Source organism: Budorcas taxicolor, chromosome 4 (genome assembly GCF_023091745.1).
Source record: "Budorcas taxicolor isolate Tak-1 chromosome 4, Takin1.1, whole genome shotgun sequence".
Taxonomy (NCBI): domain Eukaryota; kingdom Metazoa; phylum Chordata; class Mammalia; order Artiodactyla; family Bovidae; genus Budorcas; species Budorcas taxicolor.
In genome coordinates this window covers 74,122,556-74,148,290 of record NC_068913.1, presented here as the reverse complement: position 1 = coordinate 74,148,290, position 25,735 = coordinate 74,122,556, and the positions used below count along the sequence as shown (strand labels likewise).

The 25,735-nt window shown below is 36.5% G+C and overlaps 1 protein-coding gene across 1 annotated transcript in view; it reads right to left on the bottom strand.

The window, feature by feature from the left end:
- ADAM22 (ADAM metallopeptidase domain 22) overlaps positions 1 to 25,735 on the bottom strand; it is a 229,574-nt gene that overhangs the window by 45,676 nt on the left and 158,163 nt on the right. Inside the window, exons 8-18 of the mRNA XM_052638378.1 lie at positions 22,123 to 22,193; positions 20,316 to 20,390; positions 18,295 to 18,366; positions 17,298 to 17,464; positions 15,792 to 15,876; positions 14,698 to 14,788; positions 12,960 to 13,011; positions 9,459 to 9,558; positions 8,328 to 8,399; positions 8,021 to 8,113; positions 1,812 to 1,892 (exon numbers count right to left, since the gene is read on the bottom strand). Coding sequence (XP_052494338.1) covers positions 1,812 to 1,892; positions 8,021 to 8,113; positions 8,328 to 8,399; positions 9,459 to 9,558; positions 12,960 to 13,011; positions 14,698 to 14,788; positions 15,792 to 15,876; positions 17,298 to 17,464; positions 18,295 to 18,366; positions 20,316 to 20,390; positions 22,123 to 22,193 — 959 coding nt within the window. The remainder of the gene's footprint in view (positions 1 to 1,811; positions 1,893 to 8,020; positions 8,114 to 8,327; positions 8,400 to 9,458; positions 9,559 to 12,959; positions 13,012 to 14,697; positions 14,789 to 15,791; positions 15,877 to 17,297; positions 17,465 to 18,294; positions 18,367 to 20,315; positions 20,391 to 22,122; positions 22,194 to 25,735) is intronic.

Below are 25,735 nucleotides of genomic sequence, written 5' to 3'. Positions count from 1 at the left end.
GGACAGAGGAGGCTGGCGGGCTACAATCCATGGGTTCGCAGAGTTGGACATGACTGTCTGAGCACAGCACAGATAAACCACTACTAATTCTCTTTTCTCTAGAGAAAGGAAGATGTGGGCAGTCTTCACTTTGCATGGCTCCAGTGTGAAGGAATTTCACTATGGTTTTGTTAAATAACACCAGTACCCCCAGGACACAGTTTCAGTTTCAGTTGCCACAGTAGATTAAGTGTGGGTAATTGCATGAAGAACAAACTTTGCTATTAGCTCTTCAGCCCACCAATCGCTTGGTAAATAAGATACGGCCATCACGGTCAACAGCCTGTCTAGGCGCTTCTTTCAACCTCTGTCAGGATTGATCGCTGAGCATCTGTTCATTCAGTTCATGTACAGACAACAAAGGACATAGCTTGTTGCCGTTCTGTCTCTGGGTGATACCATGTGACATCTTATAATAAAACTGAATAGCTGAAAGAGGAAACTGGCCAAAGGTGAAAGTGCAGCAAAGAAATGAAAAGTGATAACACTGGAAGAGAAAGTAAAATCAAATGTAAATAGCATGACAGAAAAAAAAAATCAGTGACTATGGGAATGGGATGCTGATACCACTGTTCAGCAAAACAATTCCCATTCACAGCTTCACATCTCTTGGATATTTCACAACATTGAAAGCACAAAGGATCATGTCAAAAAACTGACCCAAAGTTAGGAGAGTAGCAATTCAACAAGACACAGGAAAGATGCTCACTAAGTATCATTAGGTTTCTGACCAGGAGAAGGCAAGCACGGCTCAAATTACCGGTAAGTTTTTTACAAAGAAATAAAATGCGTTAATTTTCAATATTTTCGTTTTAATTTAATGTGAGCTAAATAAATTTTAGTTCATTTTTTTCATTTCCCTATTCATTTAAGTCCAACAGTAAGGGAGTTTTTAATCACCTGATATTTTTTAAAGCTCACAGAATAATCGTAAATTTTTCCATTGATTACTACAATACTTCACATGTTTTCAGCTTTCATGGTCACTGCTGTGATCCTGCATTAAATGCAAAGCAAGGACTGCCTGTATACACATACACTGAGATCTGTGATCCCCTGACGAAGTTTATTAACTTCTGTATCTTCCCTGAAGTGAAAGTGTTAGTCGTTCAGTCATGTATGACTTCTTTCAACTCCATGGACTGTAGCCCACCAGGCTCTTCTGTCCATGGAATTCTCCAGGCGTGAATACTGCAATGGCTAGCCATTCTCTTTTCCAGGGAGTATTCCTGACCCAGGGGCCCGTGTCTCCTGCATTGCAGGCAGATTCTTCTTTAACATTTGAGCCACTAAGGAAGCCCTTATCTTCCCTACTGACAACTAAATGATATTAAATTCAAAATCAGCAATTAGTGGCAAGCTGTTTCAGGTAAATAAAAGTCAAGACAGGCCCTGTCTCAGAACCCAGGATCCTGTGGTTCTCTCTGCCTTGTCTAACTCGTTTCAACTAGTTGAAGAGAGTCTTTCTGTTTCCTCCTTCACTAGCTGGACTAAACACAAAAGCCTTTTATTCCCTACTTTCAACAAAAACAAAATAGTTAAGGCAGATATACAGTCTTAAGATTAGTTCAACGGTAAGACAAAATCACACTGAACATCTGCTCAAACTTTGCTTACTGAAACTTCAATTCCAAAAAATTAATGAAAGGAAAGAAAGAGTTGACGCAAAAGAGAAACATGAATATCTTGCCCATTTCCATTCCATCTGAGGGTCAGTTCACTAAACTCCAACTTTTCCCCCCTTGGATTCAAAGAAATGATTCATAAGTTACCTGGCTTGAATTTCCAGAGCATGTTTCACGAATATCACAATCATTTACTGCTTCACGGCACACGGTTCCCATAGGCTGAAACTAAAATGAACAAAACTCAATGTGCAAAACTGTCAAAGGAAAAAAAAAGCAAACCTCTTACAGTATCATCTTAAAAATGCAAAATGAATTTTTTTTGGATAGGAATACCTTAAACTAGTTTAAGATGAAAATCTGTGAAAACCATAGCTACTGCATGAAAATGTTAATTTAATAGTTCTCAGGGCGAGTTTCTCACATATGAAGTAATTTGCATAGTCATCACACATAGCCTTACAAGATCTAGCTAAAATAGGATGTGCTTGATGGTACATCTGTACCAGAAGGACAAGCCAGTCCAAGTTCCAGCAATTCTTTCTTCCAACTAGCTTATGGATTTATACTTTATCCTCCATTCTTACTGGCACTTTTATCATATTATTCTTTTTTACCTCATCAGCTAAGAATTTGAAAATTACATTTTGGACTGAATTGTAAAAGTTAGAGGAAATGGCAAAGCTATTTCCTCTCATGATTTCCTTTACCATCTTCTCTTCTTGCATCATTTTTTTTACAGATCTATAGCTTGGTCTTTTATTCCCTTTTAATGTTTATATTATTTGTACCTGTCTGTAAGACTCTTCTTTGGTCTGTTTTCAACTCAAATATTTTTTTTAAGTGTAGGAGTCATACAAATAAACTTGTATGCTTGTTGGATTCATCAGTTGCAAGAGTATTCATTAAAACAAAACAAAAAGAGATACATAAAGCTACCATCTTTCTCTTTTCCTCTTCAATCCCACTCTCTTTCTTGCTCTAAATGGTTACTATTTGGGGCTGCATCCTTCTGTGTTTCTAACTCTGCTCACACAAGCATATACAGTATTCTAGACCCCTTTTCTCCCCCAACACACACCCACACACAACTTCCATCCTCTCTCCCTGGTTCACCATTCTCCAGGCAGTTGAGCCTCCTGTTGCTCATAGAACATGAGCAGCACAGTGCCAACTCCAGTCAGGAATTCAACGGATACTTTTCAGAAGGGCTGAACAAAATTTTGTGTTTGTTCATTCATTCATCAAGCATTTACTAGGCACTTAAAATGTGCTAGGTGCAGCCAGTGGAGATTCAACAGAAAACAAACACAAGAATCTTGTTGGCAAGGAATTTAGAATTTAGTGGGGATGATATCACTCTAATGGCAGAAAGTGAAGTGGAACTAAAGAGCCTCTTAATGAGGGTGAAAGGAGAGAGTGAAAAAGTTGGCTTAAAACTCAATATTCAAAAAACGAAGAACATGGTATCTGGTCCCATCACTTCATGTCAATCAGATGGGAGAAAAGTGGAAACGGTGGCAGTTTTTATTTTCTGGGGCTCCAAAATCACTGCAGACAGTGATTGCAGTCATGAAATTAAAGGACTCTTGCTCCTTGGAAGGAAAGCTATGACAAACCTAGACAGCATATAAAAATGTGATGTCAGCAGAGACATCACTCTGCCGACAAAGATCCATATAGGCAAAGCTATGATTTTTCCAGTAGTCATGCACAGATGTGAGAATTAGACCATAAAGAAGTCTGAATGCCGAAGAATTGATGCTTTCAAATTGTGGTGCTGGAAAAGACTCTTGAGAATACCTTGGTCAGCAACAAGATCTAACCAGTCAATCCTAAAGGAAATCAATCCTGAATATTCCCTGGAAGGACTGATGCTGAACCTGAAGCTCCAATACTTTGGCCACCTGATGCAAAGAGCCAGCTCATTGGAAAACACCCTGATGCTGGAAAAGATTGAAGGAAAAACAAGCAGGGGATGGTAGAGGATGAGATGATTAGATAACGTCACCAACTCAATGGACATGAATTTTAGCAAACTCTGGGAGATAGTGAAGGACAGAGGAGAGGGTGTACTGCAGTGTATGGGATCACAGAGTCAGACACGACTTAGCAACTGAACAACAACAACAAGTAGGCCATAAAAATAAGGAAACAAGCAAGATAAGTTAATTTAATATACTCTGGTTCTCTTCCTCCGGGGAATTGGTACAAGCTACAATTTTAGAACTTTTGAGGTAGAAGTATAGGCAGATTTAAGGTACAGTTCATACAAGAATGTAAATGTTCAAGAATTGTCAGGAAACTTCCAAAAATCAGCATGGTAGTGGAGGACTTGTGCTAAGTGCTGGGGTGAAGCAGTAAGTCAACCCAAATCACCACCCTCTTGGAATTTTCACATAAAGAAAATAGAAAATGAGCAAAGAAGTAAATAAGCAATATTTTACAGCAGGAGTTCCCAAATCATGCCTCAAGGACAGTTTTGGCTGCCTGTTTGTGTTGTATTTGAAGTTTTATTAGAACACTGCCACATGTTTCTTCTGTATTTTTGATGGCTGCTTTCAAAGAAAGAGTTGAGCAACTGACATAAAGACCTTATAACCCAAAAAATCTGTCCCTTTACAGAAAGTGTTTGCTAACTCTGACTTACAGATAAATCATTATAAACACATATAGAAGAAAACAAAAATACACACGCTTCCTCATTTTGTTCTTCTGATCCCTCTTTTTCATTTCCTCTTCTGCTTCTGACTCCTCTAGGAGCCCAGGGTGGGGTGAGATGGGAGTATGGGGTAGAGAAAGTGGCAGAAAAGATCTTACTTGACTGGTAAAGTTGTAACTCATATTCTAAGATAGTTAACCATACCATTTTATTTTATGTATTTTAATTCTATTATTTTGTACCTGCTCATTTCAGTGATTATATCACAAAGAGCTTAATTCTATGAATCCAAGAAAAAATGGCATAATTGACTGCATTTGATGGATCAGTCAGTTCAGTCGCTCAGTCATATCCGACTCTGTGACCCCATGGACTGCAGCACATCAGGGCTCCCTGTCCATCACCAGCTCCTAGAGTTTACTCAAACTCATGTTCATTGAGTCGGTGATGCCATCCAACCACCTCCTTCTCCTCCCACCTTCAATCTTGCCCAGCATCAGGGTCTTTTCAAATGAGTCAGTTCTTCGCATCAGATGGCCAAAGTGTTGGAGTTTCAGCTTCATTTAATGGATGGGCAGACTTAAAACATTGAGGATTAAAATATATGATTAGGAATCCCTAGATGGCAGTTGGAGAAACTAACAGAATAAACAGTTGAGATAGACAAAATGAAAAAATATGTGTTTCACATTTAGTTTGGTCTTTGCTTTTTAGAGAGTGCTTTCAGAGATCTCTGCCAGTGCCTTGCTTCTCTTAAAACTCTGCCAGAGACACAGTGGTAAAGTGGGAACAACAGAAACTGCTGCCAGCAGATCTGGGGTGTAACTGCACATTTCTTCTTTACTAGCTGAGTGAGACTATGCAGGTTATTTCACTTCCCTGAGATAGGCATTGCTCAGCTGGAAAAAATCTAGATAATAATATCCATCCCCAAAGTGTAGCTATGAGCATTATCTAAGACAGCAGTCTCAACCAGAGAATATTTGGCAATGGATGGAGGAGCCTGATAGGCTGCAGTCCATGGGGTCACGAAGAGTCGGACACGACTGAGTGACTTCACTTTCACTTTTCACTTTCATGCACTGGAGAAGGAAATGGCAACCCACTCCAGTGTTCTTGCCTGGAGAATCTCAGGGATGGGGAAGCCTCGTGGGCTGCCATCTATGGGGTCGCACAGAGTCGGACACGACTGAAGCGACTTAGCAGTACGACATCATGGTGTAATGACTTGGAGGGATGCTGCTGCAACTAGTAGGTAGAAGTCAGAGATGCTGCTAAACAGCCTTCAAGACATAAGATAACCCTCACAATAAGGAACAATCTTGCCAAAAATGTCAACAGTGCCACAGTTAAGAAACCTGGATATAGGATGATATACTTTGCAAGTACTTAGTACAGCTTCTGGCACACAGTAGGGCATTAAATATGATAGTTTCATATTTTGCCCTCTATTAATTCATTAGAGCTGATCAGTCAGCAAAGAATTAGTAAGAGAATGCTATGCATACTTATTCATTCATTTAGCAATTATTTACTGAAGTCTTGTTCCAATTACAGTGCAAATGCCTGGCTCTGCCTCTGCCAAATGTACAGACTGGAGGGAAAGAAAGATATTATACCTTAGAAATAATATAAAATTATACCAGATTTTATATGAGAAAAGAAAAAATGGATTTCTTTGAGCAAAGTAAGCCCCAAATTACCAGAGTCTTGATGTAAAGGCTTAACTATTTGGAGACAGGCATGAGGATGTTACTGGGAGAAGGAAAATAGCCAAGGTGTGTAAAGATGCATTGAACAGTGATGTACAACAGGTGAAAGGTGTTTTAATGTCTACAAAGATTTCTTTTGTTGCCTCAACAGCTAATACACGAGACATTCCAAGTTGAGCACCATGAAAAGAAGGAGATGACACCACCCTTATGGCAGAAAGTGAAGAACTAAAGAGCCTCTTGATGAAAGTGAAGTGAAGAGCAGAGTGAAAAAGTTGGCTTAAAACTCAGCATTCAGAAAACTAAGATCATGGCACCTGGCCCCACCATTTCATGGGAAATAGATGGGGAAACAATGGAAAGAGTGACAGACTTTTTTTGGGGGGCTTCAAAATCACTGCAGATGGTGACTGCAGCCATGAAATTAAAAGATGCTTACTCCTTGGAAGTTAAGCTATGACAAACCTAGACAGCATATTAAAAAGCAGAAACATTACTTTGCCAACAAAGGTCCATCTAGTCAAACTATGGTTTTTCCAGTAGTCATGTATGGATATGAGAGGTGGACTCTGAAGAAAGTTGAGCGCTGAAGAATTCATGTTTTTGAATTGTGGTGTTAGAGAAGACCCTTTAGATTCCCTTGGGCTGCAGGGAGATCCAACCAGTCCATCCTAAAGGAAATCAGTCCAGAATATTCATTAGAAGGACTGATGATAAAGCTGAAACTCCAACACTTTGGCCACCTGATGCGAAGAACTGATTCATTTGAAAAGACCTTGATGCTAGGAAAGATTGAAGGCAGGCAGAGGATGAGGTGGTTGGATGGCATCACCAATTCGATGGACATGAGTTTGATCAAGCTTCAAGAGTCAGTGATGGACAGGGAAGCCTGGTGTGCTGCAGTCCATGGGGTCGCAAAGAGTCAGACATGACTGAGCAACTGAACTGGACTGAACTGAATTGAATATCTACTTGGCTTTACAATAAAGGAAACACATTATTCAAAGAATAGTTTCATTTAAATTATATTACATTATGTTATTATTATTAATATTGTTCAGTTCATTTCAGTCACTCAGTCGTGTCCGACTCTTTGCGACCCCATGAATATCACAGCATGCCAGGCCTCCCTATCCATCACCATCTCCCGGAGTTCACTCAAACTCACATCCATCAAGTCGGTGATGCCATCCAATCATCTCATCCTCGGTCATCCCCTTCTCCTCCTGCCCCCAATCCCTCCCAGCATCAGAGTCTTTTCCAATGAGTCAACTCTTCGCATGAGGTGGCCAAAGTACTGGAGCTTCAGCGTTAGCGTCATTCCTTCCAAAGAACACCCAGGGCTGTTCTCCTTTAGAATGGACTGGCTGGATCTCCTTGCAGTCCAAGGGACTCTCAAGAGTCTTCTCCAACACCACAGTTCAAAAGCATCAATTCTCTGGTGCTCAGCTTTCTTCACAGTCCAACTCTCGCATCCATACATGACCACAGGAAAAACCATAGCCTTGACTAGACGGACCTTTGTTGGCAAAGTAATGTCTCTGCTTTTCAATATGCTGTCTAGGTTGGTCATAACTTTTCTTCCAAGGAGTAAGCGTCTTTTAATACGTATATATTACAGCACATTAAATGGTTTCATTTAAAGTGCACGCTCTTCAGGGAGGCAGTACAAACAGCACAAACTCTAGGGATTACAAAAACACAGGCCCTAGCTCCTTATTTACTTGGTATATTTAATCACTAGAAGCCTCAGTTTTGTCATCTGTTAGATGGGAATAAAAATAGTAACTACTCCTCACAAGACTTTTGAGACTCCTATAAAGCCTCTGGCACTTGTCACTCAACATTCATCAGGTCTTACTATTGTCCATTGTTATTTGCTTATGTTTACCTTAAATATTAACTATTTAAGTTATTGCCTTAATAACTTATCAAATATATCCTCTTTTCTTTCAGCTGGTTATCAATCAACATTTATTTACCTTGCACTTTTTACAACAAAGACCATCACTGCATTGGGAGTCTTGAGTTAAGGTACATTTCTTACAACACTCTGCTCCTTCAAGGACACATTCCTAAGGAATATAAACATTTGGAAAAAATGAAAGTGGTGTCATTTTCCTGAAAGCATCAGGCTATTTTCCAAAATAAATGTACAGCCTCAGAATTATCATCTTTATTCCAGAATCTCATGAAATTTCTAGGCACAACACTTGCTCTGTATGGTTCAGTATGGATCTAGAATATCCCCAAATAACCTAAAGAAATCATCCAAACTCAAAGACTTACTGCAGGGGTCCCACAGTCACACTCCTCGCCAGTTTCAATGAAGCCATTGCCACACTCAGGAGGATCAAGAAGCTGTGGGATGAAAAACAGGAAGGGCACTAAAATGTAGAAAAGTCAGCACCAAATATAATATGAGAGACCACAAGTGTCACAACTACACTTCTGGCCTGTCAGTCATTTCAAAATATATTTTTATTTTCCTAAGCTATAAAGTATGACTGTAGAATTTTAGAACTGGAAACTTTAGAAGTGTCTAGTATTGATTCCATTTCAGACTTAATCATATTTTCATATATAACACATACACCAAATAGGGTCTGATAAGTGCCATCAAAGCAAAAAATGATCTAGGCATTGGCTAAAACAAAGCCAGATGGACTCCTAAAATTTCATTTCAAACAAGAGCAAGGGATTTGGAGTCAGAATGTCTGTATTCAAATCTTGGCTTAGCCATGTATCTTGGGCAAATGGCTTGCCATCTCAGAGCCCAAGTGTTTTAGTATTTAAAACAATAATAACAATAATATTAGTTTCCATCTACATAATGAATTATTCTGAAGATCAAATACAATTACCTGTGAAAAGCTCTGTATCAACTGTATTAACTTGTGAAACAAAGTTATTTTGTGGGCAATGAGGAAAACATCACAAAAATTAATAAATTCATGGATTTATTTAATATAAAATTCAGCTGTACCTATTCACATAGCTCTGCAGAGAACAGCAGTAATAATTTGCCCCAGAGATGGGGATTAATGAGAGGACAAAGACCTCCTTTTCCATCAGGATGAATTATGATTCAGTATCCAAAGGGGAAAAAAATGCATCAAGAAAATGAAAAAGAAATGCAAAGTAAAGCTGTTTTTGTAAGCAAACCCTGAATCCTCCTTTGGCTTTATGAAAAGAAAATGAATGTCTTTCAGAAAGCAAAACTCTAATTTATACCTGCTTTTTATTCCCATCAGGATAGCCCATGATTAATTTAATTCAGAAATGCAGACATTCAGCATATCAGGAATACATATGAACCAAGTTGAAAAGTTTCATTCCATAAGACACAATGAATGAAAATTTGTGTTTATAATATTTGAGAAAGATTAATAACTTAACAACTCTGATCACACTTATTACCTTAGAAGGTTTGTTGAAAAGGCAAGCACCACCTCCACTATTTAGAAAGTCATGATACTCTTCAATATTACACTGGGTAAACTTTTTAGGAAGATAATATCTATAAGAGAGAAGAAAGGCAATAGCTGGGTATAATTTCTGTCTCTCTTGTTTGTAGACTAGTTTTAAAATTTAACGCTGTTAACACTGTACATTATTCCTAAAAATTAAATAAATAAATAATAAATTCCACTTATGCATAATATCTGCATTGAGAAGGGAATGGCAACCCACTCCAGTATTCTTGCCTGGAAAATCCCATGGACAGAGGAGACTGGCGGGCTACAGTCCATGTGGTCACAAAAGAGTCGGACACAACTTAGTGACTAAACAACAACAACACATTCTTCACTGGTGACCAATGGCAACTATGTGCTCAGTCAAATCCGACTCCTAGCGACCCCATGGACTGTAGCCACCAGGCTCTTCTGTCCATGGGATTTTCAAGGTAAGAATACTGGAGCGGGTTGCTATTTCTTCCTCCAGGGGATCTTCCTGACCCAGGGATCAAGCCCGTGTCTCTTGTATCTTCTACACTGGCAGGCAGATTCTTTACCACTGTGCCATCTGGGAAGTCCAGTGGCAACTATGATTTGCTCTGCATTATCTGCGTACCCATTCAAAGGAAACACACATCTACATATGTGTAATTTCCATCAAAGAGAGTTAGAAATAATTTATTTCACAATAAGTCTTTCCTAAATATTACACTTGGGCTGGAACCCAAACTGCAGAGCATTCTGCAAAATAATTCTGACCTGTAATCTACAAATGTGTCAAAGTTGTGACAATCAAAAATAGACAGGAATTATCCCAGACTGAAGAGACCAAACCCTGACTGTAATAAAAAAATCCTGATTCTGAAGTTTTTGCTAAAATGCCATTGTAGAAACAAAGGGCCAATCCTGAATGAGGGCTAAGAATTAGATGATTTTTTTGGTTGAATTGTGGTCCTATAGCAAGATGCCCTTGTTTATAGAAATGTACATTTTTTTGTTTTTGTGGTTGTTTAGTCACGAAGTTGTGTTCAGTGTCCAACTCTTCACAGTCCCAAGGACTGCAGCACACGAGGCCTCTGTCCCTCACCATTTCCCTGAGTTTGCCCCAGTTTATGTCCACAGAAAGGTACATTAAGTTTGGCATTTTGAAGTGATAGGCACCATGGAAGAATTTATGATTCAGTAACAAAAGGTTCTTTATAACTATTCTTCCAATTCAAGTCTCAGATTGCTTCAAAATACTATATATATATATCTCTCTCCAAATAATATATATTTTATTATATATATTTATTATATATATATATATATATATATATATATATACATACACTCCAAAATAATCAAGGGTCAATAGAAAAAGAAACCTGGCAATAGAGCAAGTTGGTACTACGCATTAAGAATGTTCAGAATGTGAAATAGCCTTAAATCTAGTAATTTTACTTTAAGAAATTTTTCTTGAGGAATTAATTTGCTCTGTGTGCAGAGATGTCTGAATAAAGATGTTTATGGGGGCACAATTTAAAGCAGCAAATAACATGAAAATAACCTAAATGTTCAACAGAAAACTGTTAACTAAACCGTGATATATTAATAAAACTAAAATACCATGTAGTTACTAATAATCATAGTGTTAAAGAATGAAGACTTAGAAAAATGCTGAATCTATAATGTTAAGTAAAAAATGAATAAACACTTATAACCAATATAATCCAAATTGTATAAAACAATAAAAATGGAAAGAGAAAAAATACAAAACTACTGGATTTATTTTATTTTCTTGGCTGCACCTCATGGCATACAGGATCTTATTTCCCGATCAGGGATTGAACCTTTGCCTTCTGCAGTGGAAGCATGGATGGCCAAGGAATTCCCAAAACTACTAGGTTTAAACAAAACTATTTTAATGTTCTGTTAACAGGGGCTTCCTTGGTAGCGCAGCTGGTAAAGAATCCACCTGCAATGCAGGAAAACCCAGTTCAATTTCTGGGTTGGGAAGATGCCCTGGAGAAGGGATAGGCTACCCACTCCAGTATGCTTGCCTGGAGAATTCCACGGACAGAGGAGCCTGGTGGGCTACAGTCCATGGGGTCTCAAAGCGTAGGACAGGACTGAGTGACTAAGCACAGCACAGCACATTTTAATATTAACCAGAGTGATCACCTGAAGGCCAGAAAAGAGGTGGTCCAAATTTTATTTTCTGTATTTTTCAAAACTTCTTTTACATTGAGCTTTTTATAAAAGTGAAAACACAATTAAGATAAGAATGAGTAGGTTTTTATAAAAATCTCTCCCCCTAGCCTGTGCACTTATAGTCCCACTTCTTAGCATAATGGCTAATGTTTAAGTGAATTAACTAATGGAATTTACAATTATTTACTGTAAACTCATTTATCAAGTGTTTCATGTCAAATCTTCCAAATAAAGCTGTACTGAATTTAAACTGTCGGAACAACTTCATTCCTTCCTTATTCTGAAATAATGCCATTTGTAGCAACATGGATGGAAATAGAGATTATCATAGCAAGTGAAGTAAATCAGAACAAGACAAATACCACATGATATCACTTATATGTGGAACCTAAAATATGACACAAATGAACTTATGTACAAAAGAGAAACAGACCCACAGACACAGAGGTCGCCAGAGGGGAGAGGGGATGGAGAAGGGATGGACTGGGAGTTTGGGATTAGCAGATACAAATGCGTGCATGCTAATTCACTTCAGTTGTATCCAACACTTTGCGACCCTATTCTCTAGGTAATTCTCTAGATAAGAATTCTGGAGTGGGTTGCCATGCCCTCCTCCAGGGGATCTTCTTGACCCAGGGATTGAACTCACATCTCTTATGTATCCTGCATTGGCAGGCAGGTTCTTTACCATTAGCACCACCTGGAAAGCCCTGGGATTAGCAGATGAAAACTATTATATAAGGAGTGAATAAACAGCAAGGTCCTACTGTATAACACAGTGAACTATATTCAATATCCTATGATAAACCATAACAGAGAAGAATATGAAAAAGAATGTACATATATATAACTGAATCACTTTGCTGCACTGCAGAAATTAATGCAATATTATAAAACAACTATACTTCAATAATCTTTAAAAAAGAAAGCAATTCTTTAAAAAAATTATTATATTTACCTGAAGTTGATGGAATCATTTATCCTGCATGGCCCTGACTTACCACATTTCAAAGTCCTATCCCCTGCCCCCCCCCCCCCCCAAAATCTTTGACTTACTAGCTTAACAGACAGCAATTGTTTTCATAAACAAAAGACTGTTTTGTGAAAATACATTTCCTACAGAGCCACTGAGAAAATCAACTGCCAATTTTGTCTTAAATCCCTATAGGTAGGGTTCCAGGCAGTAACTTATTGACTGCCATCCTCCTAAGAAGACAACAGCACAGTAGAGAAAGGAACAGTGAGTTATTTTTAAATAGAAGTGGCTCACCCAGTGTCCCCCATTATGCATCCAGACCACGTGTCCTCACATTTACACTCACCTAAGAGAAAATGAATACATACACCTTGTTACAAAGGGAAAACATGTGCATTAGAGTAGTTACTATTTTTAAAAGTATATGTTCACTTTATTCCTTATGTACATTTACAAATCAGTAAAGGATCAGTCCTCTAATTTTCCTCACATTTGAAGTGCTTTATGCAATGCATAGCAACAAAAATCTACTTTGACTCTATTAAGCTTATATAATTTCTACTAAAAGTCTTTTGCAAAATGTTAACAAGTGGCTGTATTTTTAAAGTACTCAGTTAAAATGGCTTAACAATCAAATAGCAATGAAATAGTGATGCCTGACCACAGAATTTTGGTTTCATAGGTTTTTATGGAAATTCCTGTAATTTCTCATCCATTTTTAAAACCTCTGCACTCAAGGTTGCTGGTAGGAGGCAGTACAGTATATTGGTTAAGCGGAAGAGTCTTAGAATCAGATACACCTGGGTTCAAAATCTGGGTATACCACTTAATATGTGTGTGATCTTACAGACATTACCCTTTTAAGATCCAGACACTTTATAAATCTTCATTATCAGCTGATAATGAATACATTGCAGGATCATCTTGAGGATTAAATGAGCATCTAGATGTAGATAGTTCTGCCATTCAACTATCTTTTATGGAGTGGGCACTTCACAAATGGTAATTTTTGATGTTGTTTAGTCGCAAGTTGTATCTGACTCTTTTGTGACCCCATGTTCTGTAGCCCACCAGGCTCCTCTGTCCATGGGATTTCCCAGGCAAGAATACTGGAGTGGGTTGCCATTTCCTTCTCCAGGGGATCTTCCAGGCCCAGGGATCAAACCCATGTCTCCTGTATTGGCAGGCAGATTTTTTAGCACTGAGCCACAAGGCAAGCCCATAAATGGTAATAGTTGTAATTATTATAAACAATCATATTTATGGTATTTGTTGCTAAAATAATAAATACAATTATAGTCAACTTACTTCCCTGGTGGCTCAGATGGGTAAAGCATCTGCCTGCAATGCCAGAGACCCGGGTTCAATCCTCAGGTCAAGAAGATCCCCTAGAGAAGGCAATGGCAACCCACTCCAGTACTCTTGCCTGGAAAATTCCATGGATAAAGGAGCCTAGTAGGCTACAGTTCATGGGGTCACAAAGAGTCGGACAAGACTGAGTGACTTCACTTTCACTATAGTCAACTTACTCCAAATATATAGTGCTCGGTCATTCCTGGTAAAGTAACTTTACCTACTGGGAATATATATTCATCATAGATGCTAAACCTAGCATATTTTACTAGGCCCATATTTTACTGAGCCCTTTATCAGATCTGATTCTGCAGGCAAATTCTACCTCTGTAGCAATGCTAAGAGATGTTTTAAGTAAACGATAATAAAACATACACCTTAAGCCTCTATGCCGAGATCATTCAAAATTACCAAACTGAACTTATGTCCTTTAAATTCATAGTTTAATTTAACAACACCTGGCTTTAATGTTTATTATACACTGAGGAAATTTCATATGTGATGCAAATATTAACATTTGTATTACTTTTGGAAAAAAACATTTTGTGCCCAGGCTATCTTTATACTATCACTCAAAATCTTTTGATTAAAAAACTGAGTTAAAGAATTTCACTCTGCAAAATATTTTATAGATAGTCTCTTTTAAATATAACTAAACCACACATGTACTTAAACTTACCACTTGCTAACTTTCTTTTGTCTGAGATAATACCAATATTATGGGCTAATGACTGGGCAAGTGTAACTGCCATTAAGTCCGTTTTCCCAAACTGAAAAACAAAAATAAAATACTTATAAGTGCAAATTATTTTTTATTTAAGATGAACCAGGGAGCATGTCACAATATAACTTAAAAAAAACTTCTAAACATTTTATTTAGCAGAGGTTAATACATAATAGCTAGTACTGAACTATGGAGCATTAAGGAAAAGGTAGTAAGAAATAATTCCATGTGTGACTAAGTCTTATAGAGAAGAAACCAGAGAATCATCAACTTCCAGATTTGGAAACTTAAATCTAATTTTTGAGTCCAAATTTCACCAGTGACATTTCTGAAAAGCTTTATACTTGTATACAATTAAGCCAGTCATCCAGTTAATAGAAAATAAAAATAATTTATTTTGAACTTGCTCATCTTTGTTTGTCTACTAGCACTTCTAAATTCCCCAAATTAAATAGAAGTTGGCTTCAGAAAACAAACAATATGAGTTAGAGGTGGTGGTGATGATGTTCGGTCAAAATAAACTTGAAAACATCTAGGCATATTTCTTTTCAATATGTAGCCTCTCAAAGATTCAGGTATTTTTCTTCTAGATCACTTCCATCAGGTTTAGTGCCCGAGGGGTAGAAGTAACCCTTTGGAAAACCTTGTCTATTTTTTTCCTCCAAAAATTTGCCAAACATTGAGGAAGAAAATTTTCAACTGAGTTGTTAAGTAGTAATCCAATGTTTCAGGGAATTTCTCAATTCTCTGGAAAATCAGTCAAAGTGATAAATAGGGTCTTCTTTTCAAGGAAGGTAAAGATTTTCTCTATATAATCAGCATATTGCTAAGCCTGGAAATTATTCTGAGTAGAATATGAACAGAATTATCCAATATTATCTTCCATTATTTTCCTATTCTGTCCTTGGGTCATTTGCAGTAACCAGGTTGGCTGTTAATAAAATAACAATATCTGGAGTATATAAAATACTGAGAAATTGTCCCTTAAATATTAGGAAAACATCGTCAGCCATCATACCACTTTGTATTGTACAGATGTTCACACCTACTTCATTCACGCCTCCTCCTTTCAGCAACGAGCAAATCCCACCAATATAAGCTGCCCCGCTCCGGCTACTCTCAAATTGACTTCCCCTTTTAGAAAAGGAAATGAAAAAGGCTTACTGCTCACAGCTCAAATATCATAGCACCTCTCATTATTAATTTACCACGTTTATTTTCTCAATACACATACATGTCTATACTATATATTCTGGAGGTAAGAGAAGAATATGAAAATTGTTCACACACATAACCAGAAGAAAACATTTCTGAGGAATGTTTCCCATTGCGATGAACAAATATCTTAAATAGAACTATACCTCTTGAAAAAGAATCTCTAATATGAGTTACATGTATGTGGTATTTCTGTCAAAAATGCATATAACTTGAATCTCACAATGAGAAAACATCAGGCATTCTCACAATGAGGAACATTCTATAAAATAACTGGTCTAAACTCTTCAAAAATGTTAACTTCAAAAGAGACAAAGAAAGGCTGAGGAAATACTACAGATTAAAGGAAACCGAAGAGACATGATGAATAAATGTAATGTGTGATCCTGGATCGGATCTTAGATTTGGACAAGGGGAAGGAGTAGCACGCTATAAAATAATATTGAAACAATTGGTGAAATTTGAATCCAGACAGTGGGTTAGATAAAAACATTGTACTGAGGTTAAAGTTTCCGGTTTTGAGAGTTTACTGCGGTTTATTCTCGGGGAATATACACAAGTATTTAGTAGTAAAGGCCCAATAACTAAATGTCTCCAACTTACGCTCAAATGGTTCAGGAAAAAAAAAAAACACAAACACACACACAATGATAGAGAGATGGATAGATGGAAGGAAGAAAGAAGAATACAAAGAAGAAAATTATAAAACAAATGGAGTAATCTATCAAAAACTGATGAATCTGGGTAAAGGGCATATGGAATTTCCTTGTCGTGTAGTATTCTTGCAACTTTTCTGTAAATTTGGAATTGTGTAAAATAAAAAGCTACCTCAAAACTACACTTTTGCTTATAACTTTCTTCAACAGCTCTGGCATTAGATGATTTTATATTAAATATACATGTTACCCCCCAGAACAAACCATAAGAGTCAGAAAAAGTAAAATATAAAATATACCCTAGAGATACTAAGCTCTCTCGTAGACCAAAAACAAAGAGAAAATTAGCATTTAAAAGACAGCAATTTAAAGAATATAATTATTCTGTTGTTAAGAATATGAGAACTCCTTATGAGAATTAATGGTACTTTCACTCAGTAAATGCTCTGATTAGATCTCTTAAAAAATGAAATATACATGCAATAATAAAATAACTCAAAATTAAACCTACTGAATATTCGTGACAATTTCAAACAATCTGTGCTTTAAAACTTCTTTCAAATATATCTGCTACATCAAATCCTAATTGCATTATGCAGTACAAACAATACATCTCATCACAAGTAATAAGAGTATTCAACATGGAATGAAGAAAAGTACTAAATCATTAGAAAAGTTACGTACGAAAAAAGGTGAACTGCATCACTTTTCTCTTTGATAAAATCCCTCCTGTATTTCATAAACTCACGTAGGGTGATCAGTGGATTTTCAGATATGGCAAACTTGTTGTCAGCAGCCCAGGTTTCCATGGCAACCAATACTATCCTTGTCTTAAGTTGGTCTTTATATATCTAGTATAATAACAAAATGAACACACCAGCTATACACATGGGGAAAAAAATCAAATGATTTATGAACAGGCCTACAAAGCTCCTTTTATGGAAAATCCTGTAGTTTTAGTGAAATGTGAGAAACTTCACTGTTTTTAAGGGAGTTAACTGTTTTTCTAACTTACACGTTTCTCTTGAGTAATAAGAATCCAACTGTTTACCAAGTAACACCCAAAGAAAAGAGTACTAATTAGACATAAAATACCCCTTTTTGACAGATATTTGCACCCTTACTCAAGGTCCCCCCAGAGTCCATTTTCTGGCACCCTGTAAGACTCAGGCTTTCCTGAGTTGCCCCAGTAAAAAATAGAACACTCTCTAAGGAGATGATTTCTGTACTCTCTGACTGGCCTTAATTAAACTCATGGGGAAGGTATGGGCACAGACCTGTCTGGGAAATTTGGAAAGTAGGTACAGTAGAACTACTTATTTGCATCATTCCCACAGCACCAGGCACTCTTTTGAAAAGGCACAGCTGTTTTTTCATTGCTAGAAATACACTGTGAATATCTTTGATAGGGGCTAGGACTCAACTTTTTCTTTTCCAGTGTAAAAAATACAGGAAAAAAAAATTTAGTCATAAAGGTGTATCTTTGACCTCTTCCTTTTATCATCTTCCCAGTCAGAGATCACAAGTTAAATAAAGTTCATGACAGAGTTACCACGGACTTACAGGACACCTTGGCTAAAGTGCAATTTAGGTAGGTGAAAACATAAGAATATTATCCAATTTATTAGCAATCAGGAGATAAAATTCCTCTGTGGCAATTTTGAATCGGGTTCATACTTACTAAATCTGCCATGTTCACCACAGATTTCGCGTACGTATTGGTAAGTACCACTGAAAGCCGGTGCTTTTTAAACTGAAAGCAAAAGAAAACAAGTGAAGGACTTCAAGGTCATCAACAAATGCTCATCTCAGCACAGGAAACACGGTGTAACTAAAAGGCCTTTAAAGTTTTCTGTAAAAAAATTCAAGAGTTGACACGTAATTCTTTAGATACTGCAAAGTCTGTGGCAAGGCTCCTAAAGTTTGAGGCCTCACAGATCTTTGAGATAAAATAAAAAATACCCATTGCATCCATTTCAAAAGGTTATTTTTTTGTCACAAGATTATTATTCAAAATGAGAACATATACGAAAGTTATCAATGAATTGCAAGACATACAAATAAAAGTAGGGTGAAAGCCAGAGAAAGTAAATGTGAATAATGCTGAAAGTATGAAAAGTTCCACAAGGGTTACTCAGTAAAGACAAGAAAGCTCTAATGGTCACAAGGAGGTGACTTACAGCTTGATGTGAACAACATATATCTTTGGTTTGACCTCAAGGCTGTTTTAAAACTCAAGCTATATCGTGTAAAATCTGGTTTCTGGCTTCATTTAAAATCAGTATCCACACATGGTAATAACTGGCAAGGGCTGAGAAGCAGTCACTCCTATTAGATAGACAGACCATGTGACTTCTCTTTTGCCATAGACCTGACCCTTCCCTATTGTTTTATATCTGGCTCACTTTGAACTATCTGCCTATAGATGCTTGCAGACATTTGAATTTATGATATCCTAAAATGTCAAAAATATGTGTTTTTACAGCTTATTCTGTAAAAATCTCAGGAAAAATAACATTCATGAAATTAAATTAGTAGAAATACAAAACTCAGTCCTACCATAAACAAGGAAGAAGCACTCTTTAATAATAATTATTGATAATTAATTAAAATCTCTATTAGCTTAATCATATTTAAATAAATGACATATTTTCTCCCAAATAAATAATTCAAAGTAAATTAAAATGTATATGTACCTGAAATTAAGTAAAATTCAACAAAGTGAATCACTGAATATATTTAGTTTAAAACTTTGGTTACATGAAACAATTATAATTCACTGATGTGCAATGAATGCAACCAGGCTGATTGTAATATGCCCATGAATTGAGTATAAAACATGCCCGTAATCTGGGCATAAAAAAAAAACTGACTCAATAAAAAGTTTGGCTAGGTCTTTATCCTAAAAATCTTCACAGCTTGGCTATATAAGCTTTTCTTTTTTTATTTTATATTGGAGAATATTTTTATTAACAATGTTGTAGTAGTTTCAGGTATACAACAAAGTGATTCAGTTATACATATACATGTATCTATTATTTTTCAAATTCTTTTCTCATTTAGGTTATTATAAAATATTGAGTTCCCTGTGCTATACAGTAGGTCCTTGTTGGTTATATATTTTAAATACAGCAGTGTGCACAGGTCAATCCCAAACTCCCAATCTATCCCTCTTTCCATCTTTATCCTCTGGTAACCATGAATTTTTTCTCTAAGTCTATAAGTCTGTTTCTGTTTTGTAAATAAGCCTATAAGCCTTTCCAAATGGTTTATTGCACAGCAAAAGAAAAACAGAAAAAAAAAATGCTTTTATTAGGACAAAGCTAAACATTGCAAATTAAAGTGTCACATTATTGCTGCTACACTTTTTCAATTATAAAATGGAAGTTTCCCTTTTTTTTTAACCTTGCCATTTTAGTAAGAGAAGATATTAGCCCCTACATTAACTAAGCAAATCCAAGGAGTTAACATTATGAATTGCACAAATATTTTTGGAACTTCACAAAATACTGTGAATTGATTCACCTAAGAGTGTTTTCCTATTTACAGGTTGTTGCTGGGTAACAGAAATGTTTGATTATACAAATACCTTCTCCAGGTTACAACTTTTTAGGCTTCTTTCTTCTAAACATTTTTCTGCACCCACCCGTTTTATGCTAGGCATGGGCAAGTTCAAACAACACAAAATTCAGCAAACCTTACCATGAGATGATCATTCACAATCATCAGTTCAATGTATTTGGTTTCCTCCTCTACATTACGAGGATATCGACGAAGCTGCAGCATAATAAAGGAAACAGCGCATAAATAAGCCCTGGAACCTGGCTATGGGAAACTTACACATTAGGTCCTCAGATATGACCCCTCTTAGAACTGGAAGTGTGCACCCTCTTACTAATCTCTCCCTTTCCCCCCATTGCCTAGCCGCTGGCAACCATGTTTCTACTCTGTTTCCATGTGTTTTTGTTTGTTTGTTTTGTGTTTCGATTCCACATGTAAGTGATACCATGCCATATTTGTCTATTTCTGCCTGGCTTCTTTTTTTTCTTTTTTTAAAATATAAATTTATTTATTTTAATTGGAGGTTAATTACTTTACAATATTGTGTTGGTTTTGCCAAACATCAACATGAATCCGCCACAGGTATACACATGTTCCCCATCCTGAACCCCCCCTCCCTCCTCCCTCCCCGTACCATCCCTCTGGGTCGTCCCAGTGCTTATTTCACTCAGCTTAATGCCCTCCAGGTCCATCCATGTTGTTGCAAATGGCAAGATTTCCTTCTTTATTAAGGCCAAGTAATATTCAACTGTGTGTCTCAGGGACAAGACTTCTAGGTCAGAATCCCAGCTCCATTGCTAGATAACCCAGTGCAACCATGGGCTGGTTTCTTAAGTCTCTTACGTTTCAATGTCTTTAAAATAGGGATAATGATAATGCCTTCCTCAAAAAATTATGAGGATTAAATACGTTAATACAATTGCCCATGGTGAGTCCTCAAAATATTTAGCAATTATTATTCATGTTAGATATCTGTCTGTAAACATATTTTACTTCATACTTACTGCTGCTGCTGCTAAGTTGCTTCAGTAGTGTCCAACTTTGTGCGACCCCATAGACGGCAGCCCACCAGGCTCCCCCGTCCCTGGGATTCTCCAGCAAGAACACTGGAGTGGGTTGCCATTTCCTTCTCCTAATACTTACTAAACATATATTAAAAAGAAAATACATGGTCCCTTCAACTGCTTTGTCTTACTAGACACTTATTTCTCTCACCCTGTTTTTATGTCATACACACCCCTACACCAACTACCACCACAACTGTGATGATATCTTAATTCTGATGACCAGAGTTTTTATTTTGTATAAACCATTTACCAGATCTATGATTCTGGGCAAGTCATGTACACATTTCAGAGACATCTATTATTTTTCCTGTGAAAGAATAATAATAGTACCCACTTCATGTGGCTTAAAGCATTGTACAGTAAACAATAAACTGCTATTATTATTATTAAGTTCAATATGCACTGAACATTCATAAAGCAGACATTCTGATTTTATATCCTAGACTCCAGAGTAGTTCAAGTGTGAAAATAGCATTTTGCAGTTTTAAAACTTGATGGAGTCATTCTTAAGGGGGTATTCTTAAGGGGATAAACATAAGGGCTAGTACCATCCAAGCAGACTTCATGATGTGGTTGGTATATACTCAGGCAAGGAAGGAGGCCTATGGTAGAAACAGCCTGAGATGCCACGGCAGCGGCCCCATAATCCATCTGTATGGAGAGTGTCCATATTATCGCTACTATCTTGAGTGTATTTTGAGTCTATGAAATAATATGGCCCTAACTCCACTGCTCCTATCAATGTGTCACCCATGCTGTTTACCTCACTGTGGCAAATGCCTGAAACTAATTCTTACTTCTTACAGACTTAATGTAGATTAAGTTGACTGGCAGTTGCCAAAGTTTTTAAAATATTGTGACATACACCTGTGAATACATACCTGCCGTTTACTTCTTTTTGGTCTTGGCTTCAAAATAAATTTTGGTGGAGTGATATTTACTTGTTGGAATTCTAAAAGGAAACAAAAATAAATTTAACTTAGCGCATTTGCCAGGTTTCTTTCATGAAGGGCAATCAAACTTCTACCAGCCCTAATTAGTATAAATTATATAACTTTACTTTAATCAACAATGATTATTATAATTATAATATATAAATTATATAATTATACATAACTGTTATTAATTTTATAATGTAAACATCACACTTAATTAAAATATAGAACATTAATCTAGGTAATTACATTTACATTAATATAAATAAACATACCACAAAGGAATACAATTCAAAAAAATCTCAAGCATTATTCCAGTTCTAATTTATCTCAAAATTTTTCTCATATTTCTCTTATAAATACCATCATATTTTAATGGGAAACCATCTAAATAGCCACTTGACCTTCCCTTCCACCACTAACCTTCACTAAAGAATGGCACACCAAAGGTTGGTGAAGATGTGGAACAATTAGAACTCTCATATAATGCTGAGAGTATACAATGGTATGACCAGTTCAGGAAAAGGTTCAGAGATTTTTCATTCAACAGTGGTTCTTAAATTGTGTTCCTTGGACTAGTGGCATTAGCATTACCTGAGAACTTGGAAAAGTAAATTCTTCTAACCCCCCCAAGACGTACTTAATCAAAAGCTCTAGAAATTTGTACAGCCACTATGAAAAGCATTATGAATATTTCTCAAAATATTTGAATAGAAATACCATATGATTTTAACAATCCTACTCCTAGGCATATAGCCTAAGGAATTTAAATCAGGATCTCAAAGAAGTGTCTGCACGCCCATGTTCATTGCAACATTATTGACAGCAGTCAAGAGACAGAAGCAACCTAAATGTCCATCAGTGGATGAATGGATAAAGAATATATTGTATATACACATAATGGAATATTAATCAGTCTTAGAAAATCCTGCCATTTGCAACAACACACGTGCACCTAGAGGACATTCTGTCAAGTGAAATAAGCCAGACAAAGAAGGACAAATACTACATAATACCATTTACATGAGGAATCTAAAATAGTCAAACTCAGAGAAACAGTGATTAGAATGGTGGCTGTCAGGGGCTAGGAGGAGGGAATATGAGAAGTTACTAGTCAAAGCAGACAAAGATTTAGTTATACAAGGTGAATAAGTCTTCAAGAGCTACTGTACAGTTCAGTGCCTACATTAACAATACTGTGTCGTATACCTAAAAATTTGCTAAGAGGTTAGATTTTATGTTAATAGTTTTTATCATCATCACCATAAATAGTGCGGGAGAAACTTTTGGAATGGATGAATATGTTTATGACATAGGTTGTGGTGATTTCATGGATGTATATTTACCTCCAAACTCATCAAGTTCTATGCATTAAATATATACAGCCCTTTGTATTTCAATTACACCTCAATATAGTGGCTGAAAAAAATAGCCTGAAGATGAAGCCATCAATCTGTGTTTACCAAACCCTCCAGGTGATTCTGGTAGATGCTGAAGCTTGAGAACAATATTATAAAGTTAAAGATATACTACCTTGTGACCCAGTTATTAAACTCACAGGTATTTGATAGAGAAATATAAATGTGTGTCCCCAAAAAAGATTTTTACGAGAATGTTTATAGTTGTTATATTCATAATAGCCCCAAACTAGAAGCAATCGAAATGTCCATCGACAGAAGAGATGAAAAGTTGTGCTATATGCATACATAACAACATAGTAATCAAAATAAAGAACTATTGCTGCCTTTGACAACATAGATCTCAGCCATGTGCTAATAAGGAAACGAAGCTGAATATGATGAATGAGTCCATTTGTATGAACAGGTGAAACTAATCTACAGTGAAAAAAGTCAGAAAAGGGACTGCAGAAGTGGGAGACACTGACAGAAAAGGGACACAAAGGAAATCACTGGGGTAATGGAAATAGTCTATTTTTCATCAGGGGAGTACAAGAGTGTCAGAACTCGGCAAATAGTACACAAAATTGGTGTATTTCATCATAGTAATTTTCTATTGCAGTATAACTGACATACAATATCATACTATTTTCAGGTGTACAAAATAGTGATTTGGTATTTATATACATTTCAAAATGGTTACCACTGTAAGCCCAATTATCGTCTGCCTCTGTACAAAGTCATCACCGTATTACTGGCTATGTTCCCTATGCTTTACATTACATTCCCATGACTTCTTTACTTTATAACTGGAAGTTTGTGTCTCTAAACCTCCTTTTCCTCTTTTGGCTGGCCCCCATCTGCGCTGGCAACCACCCCTTTGTTCTCTATATTTATGAGTCTATTTCTGTTTTGTTTGCTTCTGTTGGTTGGTTGATTGGTTTTTTATCATAGTAATTTTTAAACAGTGAGTGCTCAGTGGTCATATGTAAACAAAAATCTTTTCTTAAAATGTGTTCTTAGGAAAACTAGTCTTGAGAGATGTGTCATGTAAAACAAGACATTCCATAATCAAATAAGATTGGGGAACACCTGATCATATGCTGTCTCTGGGAAATACATAATGCATAGCAAAAAAGACATGATATAACCCACAACCCAGTGACACTTTATTAAACTTAAAATTAAAAGTTTAATAAACTTAGCTTTAAATAAAATTTCAACTTTGACATTTGCCTATTTTTTGTTTCCTTCCAATTTGTCATAGTAAGTCTAAAAAGCTTGAGGCAAATAATACTCTTAAAATGAATACTGTCAACTTCTGATACTAAAAGATAACCAGGAACAAACTGAGGTTTTTCAAAGAATATGGTCAAAACTCATTTTCACAGCAGAAAAACTACTGAGTAACCTCCAAAGTTTCTGTTGTGAAGAAATTCTGAATGAAGTTTTTTTAAAAAAATTGTAAGATTGTATCATGGCAAGCCTATAATAAAGTCCTTAGTGGGGAACTTTTAGTTATTACTTTAAATATTAATTAATGTTTATCACATCCAGTAATGCCTATTGGATTGCAACTTTGTTCTCAAGCAGCTAATCAGGATTTATTTTCTTACCATACTAGGAATTCTAAAAAGTTTCATATGATAACAAAAGAACGGTATAAAGCGTCTATGTGAAGTAAAAGTATCTGTTATTCATTTGCAGATTTTTCCAAATAGCAAATTCTGTAAACTAGGAACTTCCTTCCCTTTGGCAGCAGGAGAAAAGGGGTGAGTTCTGTTTCTCTTTAGGGTAACTGCAGAAGGTCAAGGAGCTATGAATTTATTTCAGAGGAAAGAATATTTGAAAACACTTACTTCATTTTCTAACAAGGAGACAATGCAGCCTTTAAGTCATTTTCCTAAGCAGGAGTTTAGACTTTGCTTTAGTCTAGTAAGTTTCCCATTTGCCCTGGTGCCTGTCTCCCAAGGCACAGTCTCCCGGTGCCATAATCCAAACACCCACTCAGCCTCTTACTAGCTGTGGAACCCTAGAAAAGACAAACTAGCTGAGCTTCTGTTTGTTCATCTATAAAATGGGAATAATAATATTGACCTCACAGAGTTGTTACAAAGACTAAAAGAAGTTTAAAAATTAGACTATACTGTGGCCATAATCGG